The 23,541-nt window shown below is 31.3% G+C and overlaps 4 protein-coding genes across 6 annotated transcripts; 2 read left to right on the top strand and 2 right to left on the bottom strand.

Annotated features, from left to right (window-relative positions):
• Positions 1-285: 285 nt before the first annotated feature.
• On the top strand, positions 286-3,748 carry LOC131176683 (protein transport protein SEC24 A-like; the record flags this gene model as incomplete). Of its 2 annotated transcripts, none has more annotated exon segments than XM_058141758.1 (6): positions 286-442; positions 883-1,010; positions 1,098-1,420; positions 1,503-1,688; positions 2,386-2,626; positions 3,306-3,748. In XM_058141758.1, coding segments are annotated over 5 exon segments (1,028 nt in total), but the record flags the coding sequence as incomplete, so codon positions are not given.
• An 8,497-nt stretch (positions 3,749-12,245) lies between these two features.
• Positions 12,246-13,907, top strand: LOC131176685 (calcium-transporting ATPase 12, plasma membrane-type-like). The gene has a single exon (XM_058141761.1). The coding sequence runs from the start codon at positions 12,246-12,248 to the stop codon at positions 13,905-13,907; it is 1,662 nt and encodes a 553-aa protein (XP_057997744.1).
• A 4,701-nt stretch (positions 13,908-18,608) lies between these two features.
• LOC131176684 (heavy metal-associated isoprenylated plant protein 47-like) lies at positions 18,609-19,441 on the bottom strand. 2 transcript variants are annotated; one of them, XM_058141760.1, is made up of 3 exons: positions 19,348-19,441; positions 19,177-19,255; positions 18,609-19,015 (listed from the first exon to the last, which is right to left on the bottom strand). In XM_058141760.1, the coding sequence occupies exons 1-3, from the start codon at positions 19,351-19,353 to the stop codon at positions 18,741-18,743; spliced, it is 360 nt and encodes a 119-aa protein (XP_057997743.1). In that variant the 5' UTR covers positions 19,354-19,441; the 3' UTR covers positions 18,609-18,740. The 2 variants fall into 2 exon arrangements, with proteins under 2 accessions (XP_057997743.1, XP_057997742.1); XM_058141759.1 differs by lacking the exon at positions 19,348-19,441 and having other exon boundaries at positions 19,177-19,264.
• A 1,226-nt stretch (positions 19,442-20,667) lies between these two features.
• On the bottom strand, positions 20,668-22,119 carry LOC131176686 (uncharacterized). Its single transcript, XM_058141762.1, has 3 exons — positions 21,798-22,119; positions 21,561-21,710; positions 20,668-21,038 (listed from the first exon to the last, which is right to left on the bottom strand). Exons 1-3 carry the CDS (start codon positions 22,117-22,119, stop codon positions 20,668-20,670), a joined length of 843 nt encoding a protein of 280 aa, XP_057997745.1.
• Positions 22,120-23,541: the final 1,422 nt, after the last annotated feature.

Raw genomic sequence — 23,541 nt, forward strand, 5'->3', positions numbered from 1 at the left:
TATTACCCAAGTTTTCAATCTGCTAATCATGGAGAGAAGTTGAGGCATGAGCTGGCTAGGATCTTACAAGGAAACTGCCTGGGAAGCTGTCATGCGAATAAGATCACGGAAAGGTCTATCCATTTATATTTTTCCTGAACATTCTGTATTTTAAATGGATGGCGTATGACCATGTGAAAGCATCTTCTTGTCATTGGCTACTCCTTTTCTCTATAAGTTTTTCTTTACTTCCTCTCCTAGATAGATGGGCAGCTGATTTTCTTTCCTTGTGCTCTGTATTTCCAGGGATTCGGTTTACATCTTATCATGGGAACTTCATGCTAAGGTCCACAGATTTACTAGCACTTCCAGCCGTTGATTGTGATAAAGCATATGCAATGCAGTTATCACTTGAAGAGACATTGTTGACAACTCAGACAGTTTACTTCCAAGTTGCTTTGCTGTATCCTTGAAACGTATAACAAAATTTCTACATCTCTGCGACATGCTCGTGTTTTTATAATGTGCTAGTGTTACTGTGTTAGTTATTAGTTTGAACTCCTCCATGCATAGTTCATAATCTAAATGAACTAGTAGTTGGTCACTTCAAAGTCTAAACATTTTTTTTCTTGTTTTTCCTTTTTAAATTGACATTATTTTTTTGCCGTCAAGTTGGCCAGAAAATTGAGAGATGATGTCTGTGGGATTGTTACAGTCATCTAAGTAATTCAGGGGTTTCCTTCTGCCGGAGTCTTGGGGGAAAAGACGATATTTCACCCTCCTTGCTTCTCTGACTTCGTGTATCAGTTTCACTTGGATGTTTCTTCTCAATCTAAATTGGTAGGCCAATTTATATGGAGCTACAGAACAACAGTGATTTAATGCTTTCTTAACCATCAAAAGATACACTGCATCTTGTGGAGAGAGGCGTATCAGAGTACACACAGCAGCAGCTCCAGTGGTTGCAGATTTGGGGGAGATGTATCGCCAGGCTGATACAGGTGCCATTGTTTCTTTGTTTTGTCGGTTAGGTAGGTCTGAACCCTATGCTAATACTTACTCTGGATCCTGACCTTGATACAAACGTGATTTTTCTAATTAACTGAAATAATTTGTAGCAATTGAAAAAACGTTGTCCCATAAGTTGGAAGATGCACGAAACTCTGTACAGCTAAGGATTGTAAAAGCTTTAAGAGAATACCGGAATCTCTATGCTGTGCAGCATCGCTTGGGGGGACGGATGATATATCCTGATTCTCTAAAGTTCTTGCCTTTGTATGGATTAGCACTTCGTAAATCAACACCTCTCCGCGGAGGGTATGCTGATGTTCAGCTTGATGAACGCTGTGCTGCGGGATTTACGATGATGGCATTACCTGTTAAGAAAATGATGAAACTTTTATATCCTAGCTTGATTCGGGTGGATGACCATCTTTTAAAGGTAAAAAAATTATCCTCCATCCCACAGTGATGATGCAGACGTTGTATAAAATTAATGATGCATCTCAATTTCGTGTGTGCAGCCTTTAGCCAAAGCTGATGAGTTCAAAAACATCACGAGGTTACCACTGACAATGGAGAGCTTAGATTCTAGAGGTCTTTATATATATGATGATGGTTTTCGCTTTGTTTTATGGTTTGGTAGAATGCTTTCACCTGATATAGCAATGACTCTACTTGGGCCAGGTGCAGCAGCTGAGTTATCCAAGGTGTGTCATTGGATATCAAAAGCATCACATGCTCTATGCTCATTTCCAAAATCATTTTCGGCATGCTTTGGAGTTTGGGTGGAATGAAATTTAGTCTTAATCTATGGATAAGAAAGAAAGGAAAGCAAAAGTAAATTGTTTTAATTGCCATTTTCAAATGATATTTAATACTCATGCTTGAGGAAAAGCATAGAATGGACAACTGATATTGTTATTTTCAACACTTAAAATGCTGTTATAGCATGACCTTCTATTTAAATGAATCTTTAGGCATTTATGTTTCTCAGTTAGTCAACTGTCAAAAATGAGCTAGAATGGAGCGCCTTCTTTTTGTCGGTTTTTATCTGTGAAGGCAAAGATTGGATGATTTTAGGTCTATAAAAGAAAATTCTGAAATTAAATCATTCATTCTTATTATGCATAACCCTTTATTTTTCTTAGGAAAAAAAAAATAAATAAAGGAAAGAAAAGATTTATCATCTGTTGGTGCTAGATGCCTTTTACTTGTAATAAATGAAGTTTGATTAAATTTCATTTTCTTGGTTGTCAAGGATTTTATTTTTATTATTTTACTTGAGATCCATATGCATGGTTATTGTTTCTAGATATTGTCATTACTGTTTTTCTCAGTTAAACAGATTTCCTTGCTACTTATTATGGGGCTGTAATTGACCTTCTATTGTGCTGAATTAATTAGGTTGCACTCAGTGAGCGGGATACTGAAATGTCAAGGAAGTTAATGGAGATCCTTAAAAAATTAAGGGAGAGTGATCGATCGTATTATCAGCTGTGCTATCTTGTAAGGCAAGGTGAGCAGCCCAGAGAAGGCTTCCTTGTCCTCACAAACCTGGTGGAGGATGCAATTGGGGGTACAAATGGATATGTCGATTGGATGCTGCTAATACATAGACAAGTCCAACAAAATGCATAATTGACAGGTACTCACATTTTATTTCAATTTCATTGAGGATGCTTTTACAAAAGACTGTTGATATAATTTTTGCATCATTATATATTTGGTTTTAGATCAAGAAAATGCATGAAATTCTAGTAGCTGGGGTGCCTGGGGCAATTTCTTAAGCATGATCAGTTTTTAGCTCAGCATTGTTCTTAATGTGCAAGCTTTATACTCTTTCTGAAGCTTTCTGTGTTCTTAATGACTTCTACTTCAAGAAAAATTGAGACTTCATTCTGGGTTTTAAATTTTTTAAATGGAACATGTTAATTTTGTGGGCTGGTTTCTTTTCCTTTATTTTCTAGGAAGCAAGTGGTTTTTGTTTCATTTTGTTTTGATTTTATCAGTGACCCAGTTGTTTCTAATGAGGATTGAGTTGATCATAGTTCTTTTATTATGGAAGGTTGTGTGGTTAGATTTTGTCTTATAAGATGGGAGGAACTTGGTCCTTTATTGTCATGTCCAGTTGTTAAACCTCCTACTCCTACCTTGGATTGTTTAAAAGTATCAAAAATTAAAGCTTCATTCATTTATTTGTGATGTTGATTTTTCATGTCATTTGCTGTTTCCAGAGTTCTTGCTCGGTAGAATCAGCTTAATGTTCAATGAGTTGCCAATGTTAATCCTGATGTGGAAATTATTTTGAGTTAATAGTTTTCTAGTTTTGGCATATTTCATTTGCAGGATTATTGTGTGGGCCCCATTTGTAGACTGATGAATATCACAAATAGTCTGAACTGGTCATGTGTTTCCTTCAAAATTGTGGGATGGTCGAGTCGAAGACAAGTTCTGAAACAACAATTTGTTTGGCACATCACAGGATTTAATAATTAGAGTGAGATGTACTTAGCAAATTAGCATGGTGCCGCAGTTTTTACCTGGGAAAGCCAAGCCGGATCAAATTTTTGTATCTGATAGCTCAATAATTATCAGCAATTCCTATAGTTGTGCTATATTCTTCTCTATTTTCAAAAATTTTGAACTTCAGTTAGGTATTTGTTTGCCTAGAGTGGTGTTATCCATTGCTTACAAAATTGTTGTCGTTTGCGTATTGCTCTATTTACAGCAACAATTTAATCAGAAAAAACAACTCTTTTGTGGTCAATTTGACACTTGAATAGGTTTACTCTCATGGATGCTAGATGTTAGGATACAGAATAGACAAGGGTAATTAACTTCTCGTCAATTTATTCATCCACATTTTCAAATCGAATGATCCATCTATTATTATTATTATTCGCCCAATTTTGCTTCTAAAATTGTAGTTGAATTTTATATTTGGTCGTAAAATGAAAGTTAATGCAATGATAATTTTTTTAAAAAATTTTTATATTTAATATATTTGTTATTCTTGGGTTGGTGACTACTTACCATGCTAGACAAAATGTAACTACGGTTCTATTAAAGCTATGGCTTGGAGCTTTCTCTTTTTCCTAGTAGTTTGACGTTGCCGTTATTTCTTGCTCTAGATGCTAGAAATGATCGAACTTATTGTAGGAAAATTGCGGCTTCCTCTTCTCTCCCTCGTACCAGTTCTCCATGCCTAATTTCATTCTTCGATCGGCGCTCTCCTTCCCTTCTCTTGAGCCTCCTGGCTAGCCTATTAATAAAAAATTTAAAAAAATGGACAGAGACTAAAAATAAGTAAATAAATAAACGATGTACATAACAATCCGGACGAACCTCTTCCTCTTTTCTTCAAAAAATTATAGAATAGTCAATGATATTTACACTAACAAAAAATTAATTATTCTTTTTTTTTTTTTAGAGTAAACAGTTAATGATTCTTGAAATAATAAAAAGTGAATCTTATCAAATTGTGAATGAACACAGGTCACCCATAATTTCTCCTCTCCTTCCTCCTGCAGAAGCCTAGAACTTTGTGCCGCCTACGGGCTACGACATACCGTTGCGAGTATCTTCTCTTTCGCACTCGTATTCGAGGCTTGAGTTAAGCCGTTTCCCCTTCGATTTCCAACTTTTAAAATTCGAAATAAAGCTCAATTTAGCATGTATTTATTCTAAATTCAATGTTCAATTGAATTCATTTTAACTTTTAGTTGAATTTAGTTTATAAATTTTAATTTAAACTCAAATTAGTTTAATTTTTATTATTTAAATTACATGTGACATATTTAATATTAAATTAATTTTTATTTTTAATATTTTTATATTTTATAACTAAATAAATTAAAACATCAAAATATTATTTTTATTTTTTAATTATTATTAATTAAAATAAAAATATAAAAAAATATTTTTATATTTTCATATAATTAATTAAAAATAAAAATTATAATTATTATACTTAATTAAATTGAAAAATGAAAATACATTTTTTATTTTCATATAATTAATTAAAATTATAAATTAGCATTATAATTAATTTTTATTATTTAAATTAAAAAATATTATTTTTATATTTTCATTTTTTAATTTAAAATTAGAAAATTATAATTAAATAAAATTAAAAATATGAAAATATTATGAGTTGTGCATTCTTTAATTTTGAACTAAATTAAATATAAATTGAAAGAGCAGAAAAATATAAGCATGTTAAAATTGGATTTTCATCTTTAGTTTCCGTGGAACTCTCTTACAATTCCAAAGAGCTATTCTGTAAAATAAAGGTTTCTTCTTGAATTAGTTACTTTAAGTTCCCAGGGTAAACTACTTCCCTGGAAGGCCATAAGAAAGGAAAACATTTTATCAGTATGTGAATTGGTAAACAATAGGGTGAAAGGATTTAAAATCCATTTTCATCCATCTTTAATGCAACCTTTCAAACATGGTAGAAAAGGAAAAATAGGGGCGATTTTAACTTGGACAGCTTGGATTTTGATCTTCATGGAAAACGACTACACAGTAAACTCAAGAGCAATACATGACAAACAGAAGAAAGAATCTCCCAAAAAAAAAAACTAAGCAAATTGCCTATTTATTTAGGCCCTTAAAGTTACACTAAATAGCCACAGAAATTTTTGAAATGTTTTGTGATCCAATTAAATATTCAACTTTTAAACCCATCATTTTTAAAAACAAATAAAAAAATTAGATTATAATTTGTTTCTAATATAAATTCAGGCAATACTATACACTAAATTCTTCTACTGTATAGGGTTCTTATAAGTAATTTTGCGTATCTAATTTATGTATCTATTGCATTTAATAAGTTATTTTTTACCAAATGATTGAACAAACTTCTTTATAAAAACTATAATAAAGATGAACCCATCAAAAAATATTTTAAATTATTCGATAAAAAATAATTTATCAATATGCTCCGTGATAGTATTGCTGATGAGGATCTCACGTACTTATAAAAGATTTTTGTGGTCGACCTTAGCTATATTTATATTGGAGAATAAATTATAATTCAATTTTTTTTATTTATTTTTAAAAATTAAAGGGTTTGTTTATTTATAAAATATTAAAAAAGTTTATTTCATCTATGTTAAAAATTTTAAAAATTTATTTAATCTTTTTCAAAATTTAAAAGACTTGTTTGAACTCCAAAACATTATAAAGACTGATACTTTAAGAGTCAAAATAAATTTTTTGTCAAAAACTTAATTTATTTATCTAAATTGTGAAAGAAAAAAACTATCAAATAATGCTCAACTTGAATTCAACATTGCTCTCAACTGAAATGAACCTAAAATATTAAACTGATTTAGGATGGTCAGGTCAGCATAACATTATTATATGCAACATTATTGAAAGGGAACTTATTGAAACTGTTTACAAATAAATCGATATTTCTTTGTTCTCTCTCAAGAAACACAGCCCACCATCTGAATGCTAAAGTGGGCAAAATGCAAAGTCAAACCTATGAACATGCTGCAAGCATGGAGAGCACTTTTTGTAATAAATATTTGTTTTGTGTTTCTTTTTTTTGAACTATTGCTTCGGAGGAAACTCTTGTCGTCATTTTTTTAAACCTATCAGATATGAAAAAGGAAAATCAACTTGCTCTTTTAGATTTTTTTTTTTTCCATTTAGTTTAGGTTGAGTGTAAGGGGAGGTCTGCTAATCGAGTTTAAGTGAATAATATATTCTAACTTTTTTTTTTATAATTTTTTTTATTATTACTAAAATTATTTCTTATAAAAAAATTGCTCTCTAAGATCATCACTTACTAGCGTCTTAAGTTTGCTTATTGGTTTAGTGACTAAAAACATATCATTGGCCTGATAAGTATTAGATTCGGGTTTTCAGGTCCCACGCCCTCAATTCCCCTATCAAAAGTTGACTTGATAACACCAGATTCCCAGGATATTGAGGATTAAGACAAAAATATTTTAGTATCAAACAACCCATTATAGCTCTCGACAAGTAACCTTGTTGCCACTACATTATGTTGTTTTTTTCCTTCTAACATGATAGCAACCATGAAGCTGAAGACAAAATGCTTTGTAGTCGGATCAGATAAGGCATCATTGTTAACAAATGTAATAAGATAGAACTGCTTAATAAGCATCTTCTTGATATAAAAGACCGAGAAGGAGAGTTTCAGCTATTTTCAGTCAAAAGGTTTTCCACAATCAGTTGAATTAAATCCATGGTGCCATGATTAACATGGAATCTTAGTCTTGAAAGAGTCTATGGGCACAAGGTCTCTAGAAGTGGCCAGTTTTTCTAGTGGAAAAAATGGCCTTGAAATTACAGAAAAAGGAAGTAAGTGACATTATGCACTTCCCACTCCCTTTTAATTAAGAGCTATAAGGAGAAATTATTGCAGTGAAACTTCTTGGCAGCTTCATCAAGTTTCCATTTTGTTGTCCCCTGTAAAAAGTAACTAAAGCTCCTTGCTATCACTACTAGTAAGTCAAAAGTAACGAAGATGATGTACAGAAACAGGATTACGATTAGTTACTGTGGAGAATATTGCCCACAATTCACAACTAGCACAAAAGCTTCAACACACCAACCCCAGTTCCTCCACACCACAACCCCCCCACCCCCCCCCCCCCCCCAAACACACTCCACCCCCCCAAACACACAAAAAAAAAAAAAAAAGCAAGAAAAAAGAAAAGGCAATGTGGGTGATGAGGTCTTTAACTGTTCTACTATGGTAATTGTTGCAGCTAAGGGTCAATCCTGATATGAGCTTTTGTCAATAATTAACCATGCATTTATGTCTAATTAACATGTTATTTTGGCGTTACAATCAGGAGCAGGATTTTGGATTTTTGTCTAAATCCCTTGCAAAAGGTGAATGTTGAGTTTCAATTGTCAGTCTTGTCTAGCTTGCTGTTTCAGGGTATACAACAAATATCACTAATCTATAGAGACTGAAGTGAGAAGGTGAGGAAATGTTGAAATCAACTTTATATATATATATATATATATATATATATATATAAAAATATATATCAATTTGGGTTCTGGGGGATTGAGATTTCCGAGGGGAAGTTTCTCTCAAGTCATTATGCATACTAAAATTAAAAACCCTAGATGTATCCAAGCTCACTCCAGCATAGAGCCTCTAGAACCTACATCGGTGAAAATGATGCAGCCATCTCCATTTTCTTCTGCAATGAAGTCCCTACATCAGCAATCAACATCTTTATTTCAGCTAATGCAACTCTTTTCTCAGTAGTTTTCCATATATATATATATATATATATATATATATATATATATATATATATATATATTGCACTTGACTTCCATGAGTCGAATAATATATTATTTTTACCTCGTTTGATCACCTTACCCAAAATTTTGATCTTTAAAGAAAAAGGGGAAAATAAAAAACATTTCCTATTTGGACTTGTTGGCAAATTAAGTAGTCTAGGTATTTTCTTTTTTTAACTGAAATCCAATCTTAGATAACTCTAATGGAAAATAGCACTTAAAAATTAAAAAAAAAAAAAAACGAGGAAGAAGAAAATTAAATGGACAGGCCAAGAAATTAAATGCGTGTCATTGTTAATTTGATAATGTCTCAAATTTTCATGGAAAAGATAGTTATAATCAAGGATCTTATGATATTATAAAACAAGAGAGCATAGTCTATTTGTTTTAATTGGCAAAAAAGGAAAAAAAAAAAAAATACAAACAACCATAAACCCTCAAACAAGACAAAAGACCACAGAACCTAAAAAGAACAAAAAACATAGTCTACTTGTAATTCTCACACGGGAACAGAATTATTAGATAATGGTCTTAATATAATTTTTTTTGGAAACTTTGATGATCGATATCAGAATGAAAATTCTTTCTCTAATAAAGGATAAAATGCTGGCTAGCATTCAAAATTTTTTCTTCCTAGTTTTTATTATAGTGCCAAGCACTTGGAGTAGAGTGTATTAAAATAATTGTTATTGTCTTTTGTCTCATTTTGGAATTCAACCAATTCATTACCCATCATTGCACAGCAAGATTAATTAATGCCACAATAAAAAGGTAGTATTACTCACTTAAAAAAAAATTATTAAGTGTGCTTAAGCACTACTAGTAATTTTTTATAAGTTATTTTTTTCTAAATTATCTTTCATTTTAAAAATTAAATATTAATATTTACATATTATATAGTTATTTAAGTTAAATTTCTTTTAATTAGTGGAATAAATGGTAATTTAATCAAATTTAAAAGTATTTTAATTTAAATAATTTAATTATTTTTTTAATTATTACAAAAAAATATTAAATGATATATAAAAATAAATAGAAAGAGTAATAAAAAATATAGCTTTAAATTGATGTAAGTATGATTAACCTTTTATATTAACGCAGAATATATATATATATATATATATATATATATTTGAAATTAGTACTCGTAGATTGCGCGTGCATGAAGAAGTATATTGCAAGGAAACCAGCAGGATGTTCCACTACATTGCAAGGAAACCTGCAAGGATGGAGATTGCAGGAAAAGCAAGGAAATGAGGAACATAAGTAAGCGCTAGCTAGTCAATGGGAAATTACACACATCGATCGATTAAGGTATTTCTTTAATATAAAATATATCGATCAGTGGCTTTTCTAGAATCAAAACCACATCTATGAAAATGAACGCTTCCATGTTTTGTCTACCAATTGTGCGATTTATGGCAGCTGCCGTTCATTTACTGAGAAATTTCTATTTATAGGACGAAAAAACGTTCTGGCTTTGAATTGCAAATTAAAAAAAAAAAAAATAATAATGAGAGGCTGTGATGGAGTTGAGCTTATATATAATCACACGCTACCCCTTCGAGGATTAATAAAATAATGATTAATTAATTACATGTCACCCTATTTTTTAAAAAAAAAATGATGGTATATCTATCCATTATTAATTACAATTATATTAGTCATCAAAAAAATATAATTATATTAAATTATTCAGTAATTGAGTGCTTTTTTTATGATATATAAAACCATAAGTTAAAAAAAAGGATCAGAGGGGTATATTTTATTTTAGAATGATAATAATAATTCTTATATAACAATATAAAGAGGGGATCAGAGGGTATAATTTTAGCATAATAATGATTAATTTTATTCTCATCACTGGGTGTAGCATGAAAATGTTAACTATCTGCTCTAAACCGTTACGTTTTTATCTGTTGAGGCTGTGGGTTGAGGGTTTTGCCCTGTAGGTTCTGAGTGTATTGGGGATTAACAGATGGCATAGGTCTAGTTCAGAGTTTCCCTCATCCCCTTTCTTTTTGATATTCTTAATAAAATCTCTGTTTATATATATATATATATATAAACTTTTATTTTTATTTTTTATTATAATTATAGACAAACTACGCAAGATCATATATAGCAATATATCATAGCTATTCCCTCATATTATAATATGTTTGTAACATCAAAAGAAAAATCAACTATTTATACAAAAAAAATTTTTTTTCATATCGAATTTATAAAAATAAAACGTATTCGACCTTCTCATAGCAGTGATTTCGATTTGGTATGCACATGATACTAAATTTTTTGGCATTAAATATTTATCAATAAGATAAGTTATATAATTTGAATGTCTTTTTTATATTGCAGGAAATCGAAAGTTAAAAATTTTTTTATTTAAAAATTCCGAAATATATATGAATTCTAACTTGAGAATCTCTCCCTTCCATGTATCTATAATAGGGGAGATTGTAAAATATTTTAGTATACACAAATGACATGTGCACGTGTGCACTTAATAGTCTCTTCAAAAATAGACTGGCACTTAAAACAAAGAAAAAATAGAGTTATCAAGCAGCGAAAACTTCCTCTGAGGTTCTCATTTACTCATCTCGAATTTGTCCAGAAACTGTCTCTCTGTTTCTGTGTCGTCCCTCTACCAGAAAGCCAACAGTTAACATCTAATATTAGATTGGTTGCTTTGTTTTTGAGAGAAAAAAATGGAAATGGTGCAGCATCATTCTGCAGGTGATTTAGAAGAGGGAATTCATTATCAAGAACATGGGGACGCCAAGGACTTTGCAATAGACCAGGAAAGCCTAGTTTCACTATTTGAGTTCGATGGCTTTTCTCATAGTCAATTCCAAAGAATTGAAGAGATAGCAGCTGCCCTAGAGACTAGCGTTTCTACAGGAATAACAGGAGACACGGAAGATCTTAAACGTCGCAGAGACTATTTTGGCTCTAACCAAGTGGATGTGGATGTTCCCTTGGAGGTACCACCAACTGATACTAGAAAATCCCTGTCCAGGCTGACTCTAGAATGTTTCAGAGATCCAAATGTTATCATGCTTTTATGCTCTTCTGCACTATCTTTAACCCTCGGCATCTTGAAATATGGAGTTAAAAAAGGATGGTATGATGGATTCATCGTACTTTTTGAAGCACTCGTTACTGTCCTTGTAAAGATGTACAAGGAAAGATACCTTAAGGTGTCTATTAACAGGAAACAGTGCATGTAATGAGGGATGGAAGCTTGCAACAGGTGCCTATCTCTCAGGTTGTGGTCGGCGATGTCTTAAGTTTGAAGACTGGTGATAGGGTTCCTGCAGATGGCTTGGTCATAAGTGGAAGCCCGTCACTGAAGCTCAATAATACTGGCAGCGAGTCTTTTGACATGGATGGCTCCCGGTTCCAGGCAATATTTGGTGGAGCCACAGTGGTAAGTGGGGAATGCTCGATGCTTGTGATTTTGGTAGGATCAAACACGAGAAGAAGCAAGATGATAAGCTCTATTGGAAAAGGCAATAAGAGTGTTAAAGCTCAGTTGATCACAAGGTTAGACGATTTAAGCTCGAACATGGAAAAGTTGGCGATCCTATCCCTCTTGGTTCTTCTTGTGGTTCAGTTGATGTGTTATCTCATAAGAAGAAGCTTAACCTCAAGCAATAATGATGATGACAAAGGCCTGAACAACCAGGGCATGTATTCCACAACGGATGAACTGATGAGTCAAGTTACAATAGTGATAAACAGACACGCTGGAATCTTTAGTCGATTTCTCGCCTTTACTAGTGTTTTGCTTATGGCAATCAGAGAAGGTTTGAATTTTGGGGTTCTCATCTCTCTCGTACTCAAGAAGGGCCGTGGAGTTAGAATGTCGTGTCATGGTCAGAGACCTTCCAGCCTGCGCAGCAGTGGGACTGGCTTCCACTATTTGTACAGGCGAAACTGGTGACCTGAGCTTAAAGAAGATGAATGTCGCTGAGCTTTGGATTGGTGCAGAGATGGTCAGTGATGCAGCGACGATTGTTTCTCAAGAAGTACTCGATGTATTGCATGATGGGGTAGGCCTCAACGTAAATGGTCCAGTAGAGGATGCTCAGATTTGCTGGGTTAGATTGGCGCTGGGAGTTGATGTTGAAAAATTGAAGCAAGATAGCACCGTCATTAAAACTGAAGCCTTCGATTTCCATAGCGCCTGCAGTTTTACTTCCTTAACGAAGAACAAGGAAATGGCAAGCGGTAAATTGGTTGTGCATAGGCACTTGAATGGTGTTCCAGATGATGTGCTTCCCTCCTGTCGATATTACTGTGAGGTAAATGGAACAGTGAAGTTAATCGATGAAGATCAAAGAGCTGTATTTGATAGAATTTGTCAACATATTACTGCCAATAGTATTCATTGCTTAGCTTTTGCTTATCAACCAGTTGTGGAGTCAGAAGAAGGAGAGGAACAGCAATTGGAAGAAAAAAAGGAAATTGACAAATTCACATGCAATGATGGATTCATCTTATTAGGCATCGTGGGTTTCAAGAATCCATATCCACTGGAGCTGAAAGAGGCTGTACAAGCCTGCCGTGACGCTGGTATTGGCATCAAACTAATTCTCAATGAAGACAGAAATATAGGCAGGTTCATTGCTGTCAACTCCGGAATCATCAGCCATGGAGATTTACAAAAAGCGGTGGTTGAAGCAGCCGAATTCAGGAGCCTCTCAGATGAAGGGCGAGAAAGATTGATTGATCATATCCAGGTGATGGTAAATTCTACTCCAGTTGACAAGCTGCTGATGGCACAGTGCCTAAAAAAGAAATTTGATGCAGTAATGGTTATCAGCGACAATAGTATGGACTTCCCATCATTGAAAGAAGCAGATATTGGACTTTTAATGGGAAGCGGAGGCGAAAATGCTATATGCAGTGAGAATTCTGATGATGAGATAGTGGTTATGGATAGAAGTTTTGCTACTGTTGCTTCCATTTTAAGAAGGGGAAGGCATGCGTACAGGAACATGCAAAAATTTGTCCAATTACATCTCACTGCCATGATTGCTGCAGTTGCGGTAAACTTCATTACGGGGATTCCCTCCGGAGAAAACCTCTTTTCACCGCTACAGGTTTTGTGGGTTAGCCTAATCATTGTTGACGCCCTCGGCGCCTTGGCTCTTGCAACCGATCAACCTAACCAAATTTCTTCATTGCCTATGCCTTTAATCCATGGTGCTGGTTCATCACTCATAACCAGAATTATGTGGAAAAATATTATGTTTCAAGTTATATATCAGATTATCATATTTATAGTCTTGCACAACAAAGGAAGTGAAATATTTCATGTGGAGCAAGCAGTGGTGGATGCTATGATCTTTAACAGTTATGCTCTGTGCCAGATTTTTATATTGTTGAACGCAAGAGAGATTGAGAAGACTAACATTCTTGAGAACCTTCACAAGAACTCACGGTTTTTATTGGCGGTACTAGCTATGGTTCTTCTACAGTTCACATTCATACAAATTTTCACACATTTCAGTCCTGGGGCTAAGCTAGGCCCGCAAAGTTGGTTGGTCTGTGTTGCCATATCATCTCTATCATTGCCTATTGGTTTTGTGGTTAAGTGTACGCAGTTTTATGGGTAACCATTAGCTGCTAATTTCTTGGTTGTAATTACAAAAAGAAGAAGATGAAGAAAGAAAGAAAGAAAACAAGAACTGAAGCAAATCAGGAGCAGGTCGATTCGCCATATATTTTCAGGTTTCAACTAGAGGAGCTACCCTTTCCCTTTCCTCTTTTTATCCATGTAAATAACCACCGTAGATGGTGGCAGACAGGCAGGTGCAGATGTATATATGTATATATATCATGGAGACTTAAGATATTCGTAGTAAGATGACAAAGGGATAAGGGAGTTAATATGTTATATTACAGAAAAATAATTGGTTTGGGACTATTTCTTGGCGTGTGAAAATGGTGGGGAAACATAATATTAATTAAATAATGCTCCATGAAAACAGCTGAAGTGCACAAAGCAATAAAGAAAAAGGTGTATTAACCACCTCATGCATCCGGCCATGGCTCCGCGTTAGGCGAATTCCTGGAACTTCTCTAGAGAGGAGAAAAAAGAAAAAAATCTCCCTGTATTTTCTTTTATCTTTTGATAAAATAGAAATTTATTAATAAGAATAAAAAAGATAAGTATAAAATATTTTTTTTCATGTGAGGAAAAGATACAAATATAAACAAATATATTTGTGGCGTGAATAAAAAATTAAACTATCAATTGTGAATGGAGGCTTGTCAATAGAAGAACAAGCTGCACTATCATATTCTATTGATAAAAGATTATTACTTGAACCTAAAGATATAATGCCTCCAAATGAAAAAATTTAACTATTCATGCTATAGTTTAAACGGTGAAAGAGTCCATTCAAATAAACAAGACCCAATATTGGAAAAATTATAATATAATTCAGTTTATACAAAAATATTGTCTCCTTTCATAAAAATAAGAGTCATTATTCTAATATGAAAAATAGGCTCCACGTGATAGTGAGAGATGTGCATATGTATCAGGAGTACATAATAATTTTTTTAATATTTGGAGAGCACAAAACCTTAATATTGGGGAAATAATTTTAGATTGCATATACAAATTTAAGTAGAGAAATTCATATTTTTTTATAAAAGGATATAAATTTGAGAATTTATTAGAAAAGTTAAAAAAAAAATTGATTTAAGAATAATTATTGGTGAGATATTAATTGATGGCCACTAAAAAAGAGATCTTCTAAGGAGAAAAGGAAAGGAAGAGAGGGGAGGAAAATTTTTTTTTATCTTTTTTCTTGGAAGGATAGGATCTGCCACTAACATCATCAGAAAGACCCATACGTCAGAAAGTCTACGAACGTAGGAAAGCCAGACCCCACACCTCGGTTAATTACTGGTTTCCTATAGGGGATCATGATCTACAAGGTGATCGATCATGTAAATTATTCTTGGCAAGGATGATCCTTTGTAGCTAGGGATGTTTTCCTTTTAAAGAAGCTTCATGCTTGAAGTGGTTTTCTGGTCAATTTCCTTCTTAAAAGATTTTTTAGCGATCAAAATTCAAACAAATAAGTCGACTATGAAGAGATTTTTTATTTACTATAATATTTAGGTTTTATTTTATTTTACAGAAAATATTTTTTTAAAAAATATTTTTTATATTTTTTAATTTTTAAAGTATTCTAGAAATAATTATATTTTTCTGATTAAAAAAAAATTAAACTATTTTTAAGAAAAATGATATTTTCTTTTGAAAAAATGAAATTATTTTCTAGATTTTGATAATTTTATAAAATATGAAAACACTTATAAATGTAAGATATAAATAAATATTAAAAATAATTTAATTTTTTTAATCAGTAAAATATTTTTTATTAATTAGTTTTTTGAATGCCCTAAACGAACGCTAAAAAAATACAAAAAATATTTTTAAAAAACAAACAAAATTAATGTTAAAAATTTCCTAGAAAAGCTGTTGAACCCCAACTTAGACATTCTTAATACATGGGAAATTATTAGTGAAAGGTAAAGCAACTTAATTTCCAGGATATATACTCAAAATTAAGGATGGACCACTAACTTTAGAGCATTAATCAGTAGAACGGCTGAAAACTAAGAAACTCTTAGGAAAAAGCATTCTCTTTTAACAACAGGACTGTTAGGGCATTTTCAAAGTACTTAACTACCCAATTAGTTATATATAATGTAGATATTTATAAATGAGTTTGAAATGAGATGAATTTTAAATTCATTACTTATTTTAGTTGTCAAATATATATAATTTTATGGACCGTAAAATGGATATAGAAAAGTACCTTGATGAATCGAAAAAATTAATGAAATAGATTATTGCCATATGATCCTATTTATATAAATATTTTACTATTTAGAACATCTTAATAAATATACAAGCAATTTTAATATAAGACTGCTTTTGTTGGCTTTGGATGGATTTGCATCTATAATAGAATCAATTTAAATAGATTTATATAAAATTAAATAATATTAAGATAAATTTTAATTAAATTTAAGATGAATTTGAATAATAAAATCGATTATCAAAAGAGAATATTCACCAAAATTGTTGGCCCTCTAGATGGGTTATTAACATGATATCGGCTTTGTTTTATCAATCCAATTGTGATAATCCGAAATTTTTATTGGGCACAGCCCAAGTATTGACTTTCTCTCTCTATACTTGGTTGGCCCAAATTTATCCTGAGAAGAGAAGCATCATCATTCATCGTTCCCTTTCAAAAATAAATAAATAAAGGTTGCCCCACGGGTCAGACGAAAATCATAGTGAGTTCGATCATTATTCATTACCCGATAATAAATTCATGAAATTTTGATTTAAAAAATGATCAGTGTTGATTTAATGAAATTGAAATCATTTATCATATTATAAAATTTTAAATTTAAATTCTAATTAAAATTAAATTAATAAAAAAATTATATGCTAAATAAAATATAATTCAAAAATTAACTCAACAAAAAAAGTTTATTGAAATTTTATATATAGCATAAAATCTTTATTTTAAATAAACGTGAGAGAGTACAATATTATTTTATATGATTATAGAGCATATCTGGATTTTTCACTGAGAACTTTTATCAAAAATAACGAGAATCAACTCCTATAACCTTGATTGTAGGCAGTAAGCTGAAGACCCAAACGTGCATGGTAGAGATTGAATTAATAAATCAGATCAAAATAAAGAATAAGAAGAGAATACTCGTATTCCTGACTAATGTGATATATACAAGACTGCAACCCTATTGCAGGCCGGTGTAGATAGTGGAAATCGTTTGGAGACAATTTTGCAAAATATAAATTAACAAAATTATAAAAAAAACGAAATATTTTTAGTAGTTGAACTTAAGATAAGGGTCTTGTAGTTGATGCAATAAAGTTATATATAAGCAGGAAAAGGGCTCTTTTGTGAGCTGAATTAATTACCTGGCTGCTAGAGGAGCTATAGGAAGTTTTTTTTTTTTTTTTTTTTAATTTATATTTTATCAGTATAGATTATAGAAACCTGATGCAATTTTTTGAACTTATTATAGTACAGGATATATGAGTAGCCATAACTAAACATACTGTAACAAGCAACTTTCGTTTTGCAGAAATGCTTATATGAGTTTAGAGAGAGAGCATAAATGACCTTTGACTGTCCTGTGAAGAAATTTTTATGTAATGCAACTGTTGTACATATAACGAATTAATTATAATAAGTGATCATGGTGATATCCATATTGAACTTATCACAATTAATGATTACAATAAAATCATTGTATATACATTAATTTTGTTGTATAATTTTTCCTCGTGAAGGTTGCATCAAATATAAAAACTTGTGTGTTAGAAAAATCAAGAATATTATAAAATGCCTAAAAATAAATTTTTTCAAAATTTTATGGAGTGTGTAGCTATTTTTCCATGGCATTAGAAGAAAATTATATAATAAGATAAAATTTTTAAGAAGACCCTTTTTGATGCCCAATTTAATCATGCATAAAAATAAAAGAAAATGTTACCTAAAAAAATCAAGAATATTATAAGAAATTCAAAAATATTTTTGTTTTTATAATTTCTTAAATTATGATTTAAAAAATAAAACACAATAAAATAATAATTTTTAATACCCAATTTATTTTTACATTAAAAATAAAAACTTTCACATCAGAAAAATTAAGAATATTGTAAAGTGTCCAAAAATATTTTTTTTTATAATTTTGATTTACATAAAAATATTTTCAAATAAATTTTACATATAAAAAAATAATTGCATGAAGACTAAAAAAAAAAAAAAAAATTAGAGCTAAGTTAGAGATTTCAACTTTGTATTAGTGTTTGCCAAATGTCTCTCACCCAAAATAACTGTTGCATTTTAAATTTTTTTTTTCTCTCTCACTCAGCATTATTATATTAAAAAAGTACTTTTATTCTCTATTATTAGGTGTGTATTTCACCTGTCTAATTTGTGTGTCAAATGTTGGGCTTATTTGAGTTTAATTGAGAAGTTATGAGATTATTTGGACGAAAAGTTTAATTTGGATATATTTAGACTTTAATAAAAAATTTAAAGGCTTCTTTCAACTCATTTCCTTTTTTTTTTTTTATTAACTAATTTCCTTGCTTTATGTTTAGTTTGAGCAGGATCATGTCTTAATTATCATATACGTTGCAGAATATAGGTTAGAACTCTCAAGGAAAACAGACACTTATAAATTAATTTAGACATTTGAGTTATTAAATTATCCAATATTGTTCTTTGATAGGAACTATGAGCTGGATGGCTACACAGTTAACTTTATTGACACCTTATTTCATTTAAACATAACAAGCGGGTTAATTTCTAGTAATAATAAGAGAGGGGAAAAAAAGGGAAAGAAATTGAGACATTACAAGAAAATTTTGCTTATCACAGGATGGTGCAAGTTTCTGGATTTGTATCATAAACCACACTAACCAATTCACAACGAGGTCTTTCTTGACAACAAGGTGGAGTTGGTTTGTTATCATCTTCTGGCTTTTTCTCAGGCTTTTTCTCTTGGTGCTTCAACTCTTCTACCCTTTCTAAGATTGCAAAGTTCACCTTCTTCCGGAGGGCCTTGGTCAAGCAGGCTGCATCTACCCTTTCTCCTATCACCACCAACTTTTCTTTGTCATCTCCTTCTAATGCCACCGAATTCACACCTAATCATATCCCCCCCACCAAACCAAAAAAAAAAAAAAAGGAAAGAGGATTAGCTTGATTAATTAGTATATGCCATTGATCAAATAATGTGCAATAGCAGGCTTAATTAATTAATTAACAAAATCAAATTAATGAATTATAGATATATTTTGAAACTCACCAGATGCAGTAGCGGCTGTCTTCAAGACCTTGCTTCGGCATTTATCACAACAAGTTGTCACCTTGATGACTATCTTTTGCTGCAGCATTGTCATATAAATAGCAAATTAAATTAACTCGTTTCTAATATAAAAAATAGCTTTTTTAGTAGCAATTAATTAATTATACTTACTTTCATTATCTCCCGAGCTCCAAAGAAAATGTTGTTTTTGTTCACTGAGTGATGAGAATAAGAAGAAAGAATCAAGAATGAGTATTTATAGATGGAAAAGGTTGCGTGGGAAGTAAACTTGCACATAATTTGAAATTACTGTTGTTCGTTGAATTGTAATTAAGAAATATAAATTGGAGATCCACTTTTTATGGGTTCAATGCATACCTTACTTACTAAATTAAAAATAATATATATATATATATATATATGGTTTAAAGTCAATGTCCATTCAAGAAATCAATTAAGTCCACTGTTAATTGCACCACGTCAACACCAAAACTTCGCATTCACACGTACACGTTCCATTTTTATTTGTAGTCCTTGCTTATGCTTTTGTATTGGTTTGATTCTGTCTCTGTGATTTTTTGGTTTGGTTTGTTTTTATTTGTCTCTAATCTTCGTTGTTTTTTTGTCAGAATTTTTCACTTGATATGCCACGTCTTTAGGTGTGAGTGAATTAAAGTGGTCGATCAGATTAGATTTTTAGATAGGTGGGCTCATATTAAATTTTTCCTAATTTTTTTATTAATAAAATTTTTTACTTACAAAAAAAATTGGCCAAGTCAACTATATATAAATATGGTTGGTTTTTCTTTTTGGTTAGAGCTAGCATTTGAGCTGGCTAATTAATGATACTCTAAGTTGATAGAACAAATATCAACTTTTTATGACCCATCTTGAATTTTATAATTAAAAGTTGGTAGAACAATATCAAGTTAGAGTTTTTAGTTAAAATTTGTAGTGGGACTAGAAGAACATTATGACCCCATTTTGAATTTGGCATCTAATTTGATAATTTAAGTTGATAGAAAAATATCAACTTTATTATTATTTTTTTAAGTTAATTTGCACTGTGCTCACACAATATGACCAATTCTTGCATATATGCAGTGGTGAAGCCAGATTTTTTGTTGAAGTTGGGCAAAGGCAAAAAAATAAATTCTATCAAAATTTACAAAGATGATATTTTAAAAGATAAAATTGAAATAGTAACAAATAATATTCTGTTAAAAAAAAACTAATTGAAAAATAGTATATTTCAATATTCCAAAATGATATAATCAAGCCATAACATTACTCAAAAATGTCAATTACACATTACATCAATACATAGATTTCTAAGTGGCAATTGCTCTTTGTGAGTTTTCATGTTTTGATATCGTTGCATGATCACCTCATTGTCAATGGAGTTAAAAATTTCTTTCTCAATATATGTAATTAAACAATCAGACATTCATTGATCTCCCATTTGATTGCGCAATCGATTCTTCACAATCTTCATATCAGAAATGCTCTCTCGACAGAAGCTATTGCAACAAGTAGAATTAAGGTCAATGTTATAAGCCTATAAACCAAAGGATATAACACATTCCTTTTTGTCTTCACCATTTTTTCAGCAAGATTGCTAATTCCTATCAAATTTGAAAACTTAGCATTGGACTTTATATCAAGAATATATGTCTCCAGTTGATTGTCAAGAGCAACAAGCTGTACTATAGAAAATTCAATCGGGTAAAATTGAGTAAAGCGCAATAATTTTTCCTTATCAAAAGCTGAAAAGGAATCATTCTGACTCAAACAAGCAACACATAAAAGTAACTCTGTATTCACTTCATTGGAATGATTGTTAAGCTCCTGAAGCTGCAAATCTATAACAGCATAAAATACTTGAACCTGATAATGATGCATGTTAGCCACTTTTTCAAAATTGCTTCGAGATCATCCACGAAGAACATACATATCATCCATGGAAGGCACTTCGATATTGTGTTTACTACAAAACACTGTAAGGTCATCAAATAAAGAATTCCATCCTTCATCTCGCATGGATTGTAACCGTTGTTTAGCTATTTTGACCAATGTCATAGCATTCACAATATCTTGATATTTTCTTTGCAAAGTTTGTGATAGTTCATAAGTGATCCCTAGAATATTTCTCATCAAATGAAGGCTAAATGCAACATCAAAAGATTATAGTGAATTAAGGAGATTGAATGCTTCAGCTTTCTGTTCAAACTTAGAATTTTCCATAATCAACTCAAGCATATTAATAACAGCAGAAAACATCTTAATTAAGCTAATAAGAGTTTTATAATGTGACCCCCACCGTGCGTCTCCTACTCATTTAAGAGTATATTCTTGATTTTGGCCAATTTCACTAATCAATTCACCATTTTCAAGTGCTTCTAAAACTCTAATAACTTGAGATTCTTGAAGAATATCATAACATTTACAAGAAACACCAACAACATTCACCATATTTGAAACTAAAGTGAAGAGTAATGCAATAGATACATCAGTTTTTACAACAGCTACAAGTGCTAATTGAAGTTGTTGTGCAAATTAGTGAACATAGAAAGCACTTCCATTTTCCTTCAAGACTAGAGTTTTGAGACCATTAAACTCACCTCGCATGTTGCTTGCCCCATCATAGCCTTGGCCTCGCAATCTTGATATGCTTAAGCTATGTTTGGAAAACAATGCATCTATGGCTGCTTTTAGTGATAAAGCACTAGTGTCAGTAACATGTACAATACCCAAAATATGCTCCACCGCATGTCCATTCTTGTCCACATAGCGTATAACAATAGCCATCTGTTCCTTAGCTGGTACATCACGAGCTTCATCAAATAAAATAGAAAACAAAGCATCTCCAAGATCTCGAGTAATAATGTTGATAGTTTCAGTTGCACAAGCATTGACAATGTCTTTTTGCATATTTGATGACATTTATATAAAACAACTCATTTGATGCCTTCATTATGATCAGCAAGAAATTGTAAAATTTCAAGATAATTACCTTTGTTGGTTGAATTATTTGATTCATCATGGCTGCGAAAAGCTAAACCTTGTTTGAGAAGAAATTGAACACAATCAATAGAAGCATTCAAATGCATCCAATAGTCATTTCGAGTTTGATTAGTTTGTCTATTCACAAATGTTCTAAGATGTTGTTCATTCATTAAAGCTTGACAATTCCTCTAGGCTTGATTGTGAGTACTGTTAGGGCCTCCAACATGTTCACCTAGTTTCTCCTTTTGCTTCCAATTTTGAAACCCTTTGACAACAAATGCATCACCCCTGCCAACATGTTGTTTGCTATCAGATTTGAAAAGATAGCAATAGAAGTAAAATGCCTTCTCTACTGTTGTGCTATATTCTAACTAGGAAAATTCATCATACCAAGAGAGATTAAATCGTTGTAAAACATTTCCTAGCAGAATTTGTTTGAATTTGTGATCACGAGGTTAACAAGAACCCTTTTACAAGTACCACCTCTGTATTTCATCCCGTATATTAGGATGATATCCCATAATTGGCTTACACAATGCAGGATCGGCAGGAAGATTGTCCTTATCATGCTCAAAATAACTCTTTTCTATGCATTATTTCTTCAAATATCTATCCAATGTAGCCATATCTACAACAAAAAAATCATAGTTATTAATTATTATATTAATACATTTAATTTCAATCAATTGTAAAAATATAAATAAAAGAATATGAAATTCTAAATAATGATTAACTGAATATAAATGATTAATTGAATATATCAAACAATGTATAAATTCCTAATTCAAATAAAGCATTTATCATAATATATCAATATAAAAATTTGAGGTCAAACGAGTTATTACTATTTTCATATCAATCAAAGTAGTTAAGTAACAATCAAACAAATTACTAATATTTTATTATCAATCAAGATAGCTAAAAATTATTACGATATTACTAACCAGATTGAAATAAGGAATAGTTGAAAATAGCAATAAGGAACAAGTGAAAACAAATTATAATTACCAACCAGATTTTCACAATTTTTTTGCTCATACTTTTTCTTTTGGGCAATGGGCTATGGCTGTCTCAACCTCTTTCTCCTTGTCACAGATCATAGTTGAGATAAATAAAAAAAAGCTTTGTTCGTCTTTTCTTTCTTTCTGTTTAAAGAACAATAAAAAGCCTTTCTTATGAAGTTTTTGTTTTTATCTCCCTCTCTCTATCAGTTGTCATTTTGGTTTCTTTGAGAAGTTTTAGATATATTTTGTTCTTTTTTAATCTTCATTAAAAAAAGCTTTGTTATTATAATTTTAAATTTTAAAATGTTAATTAAAACATTTGCAATCTGAAACCTCTTTATAAAAGTCCCATCAT

The sequence above is a fragment of the Hevea brasiliensis genome, unplaced genomic scaffold (assembly GCF_030052815.1).
Source record: "Hevea brasiliensis isolate MT/VB/25A 57/8 unplaced genomic scaffold, ASM3005281v1 Scaf220, whole genome shotgun sequence".
NCBI classification, from domain to species: domain Eukaryota; kingdom Viridiplantae; phylum Streptophyta; class Magnoliopsida; order Malpighiales; family Euphorbiaceae; genus Hevea; species Hevea brasiliensis.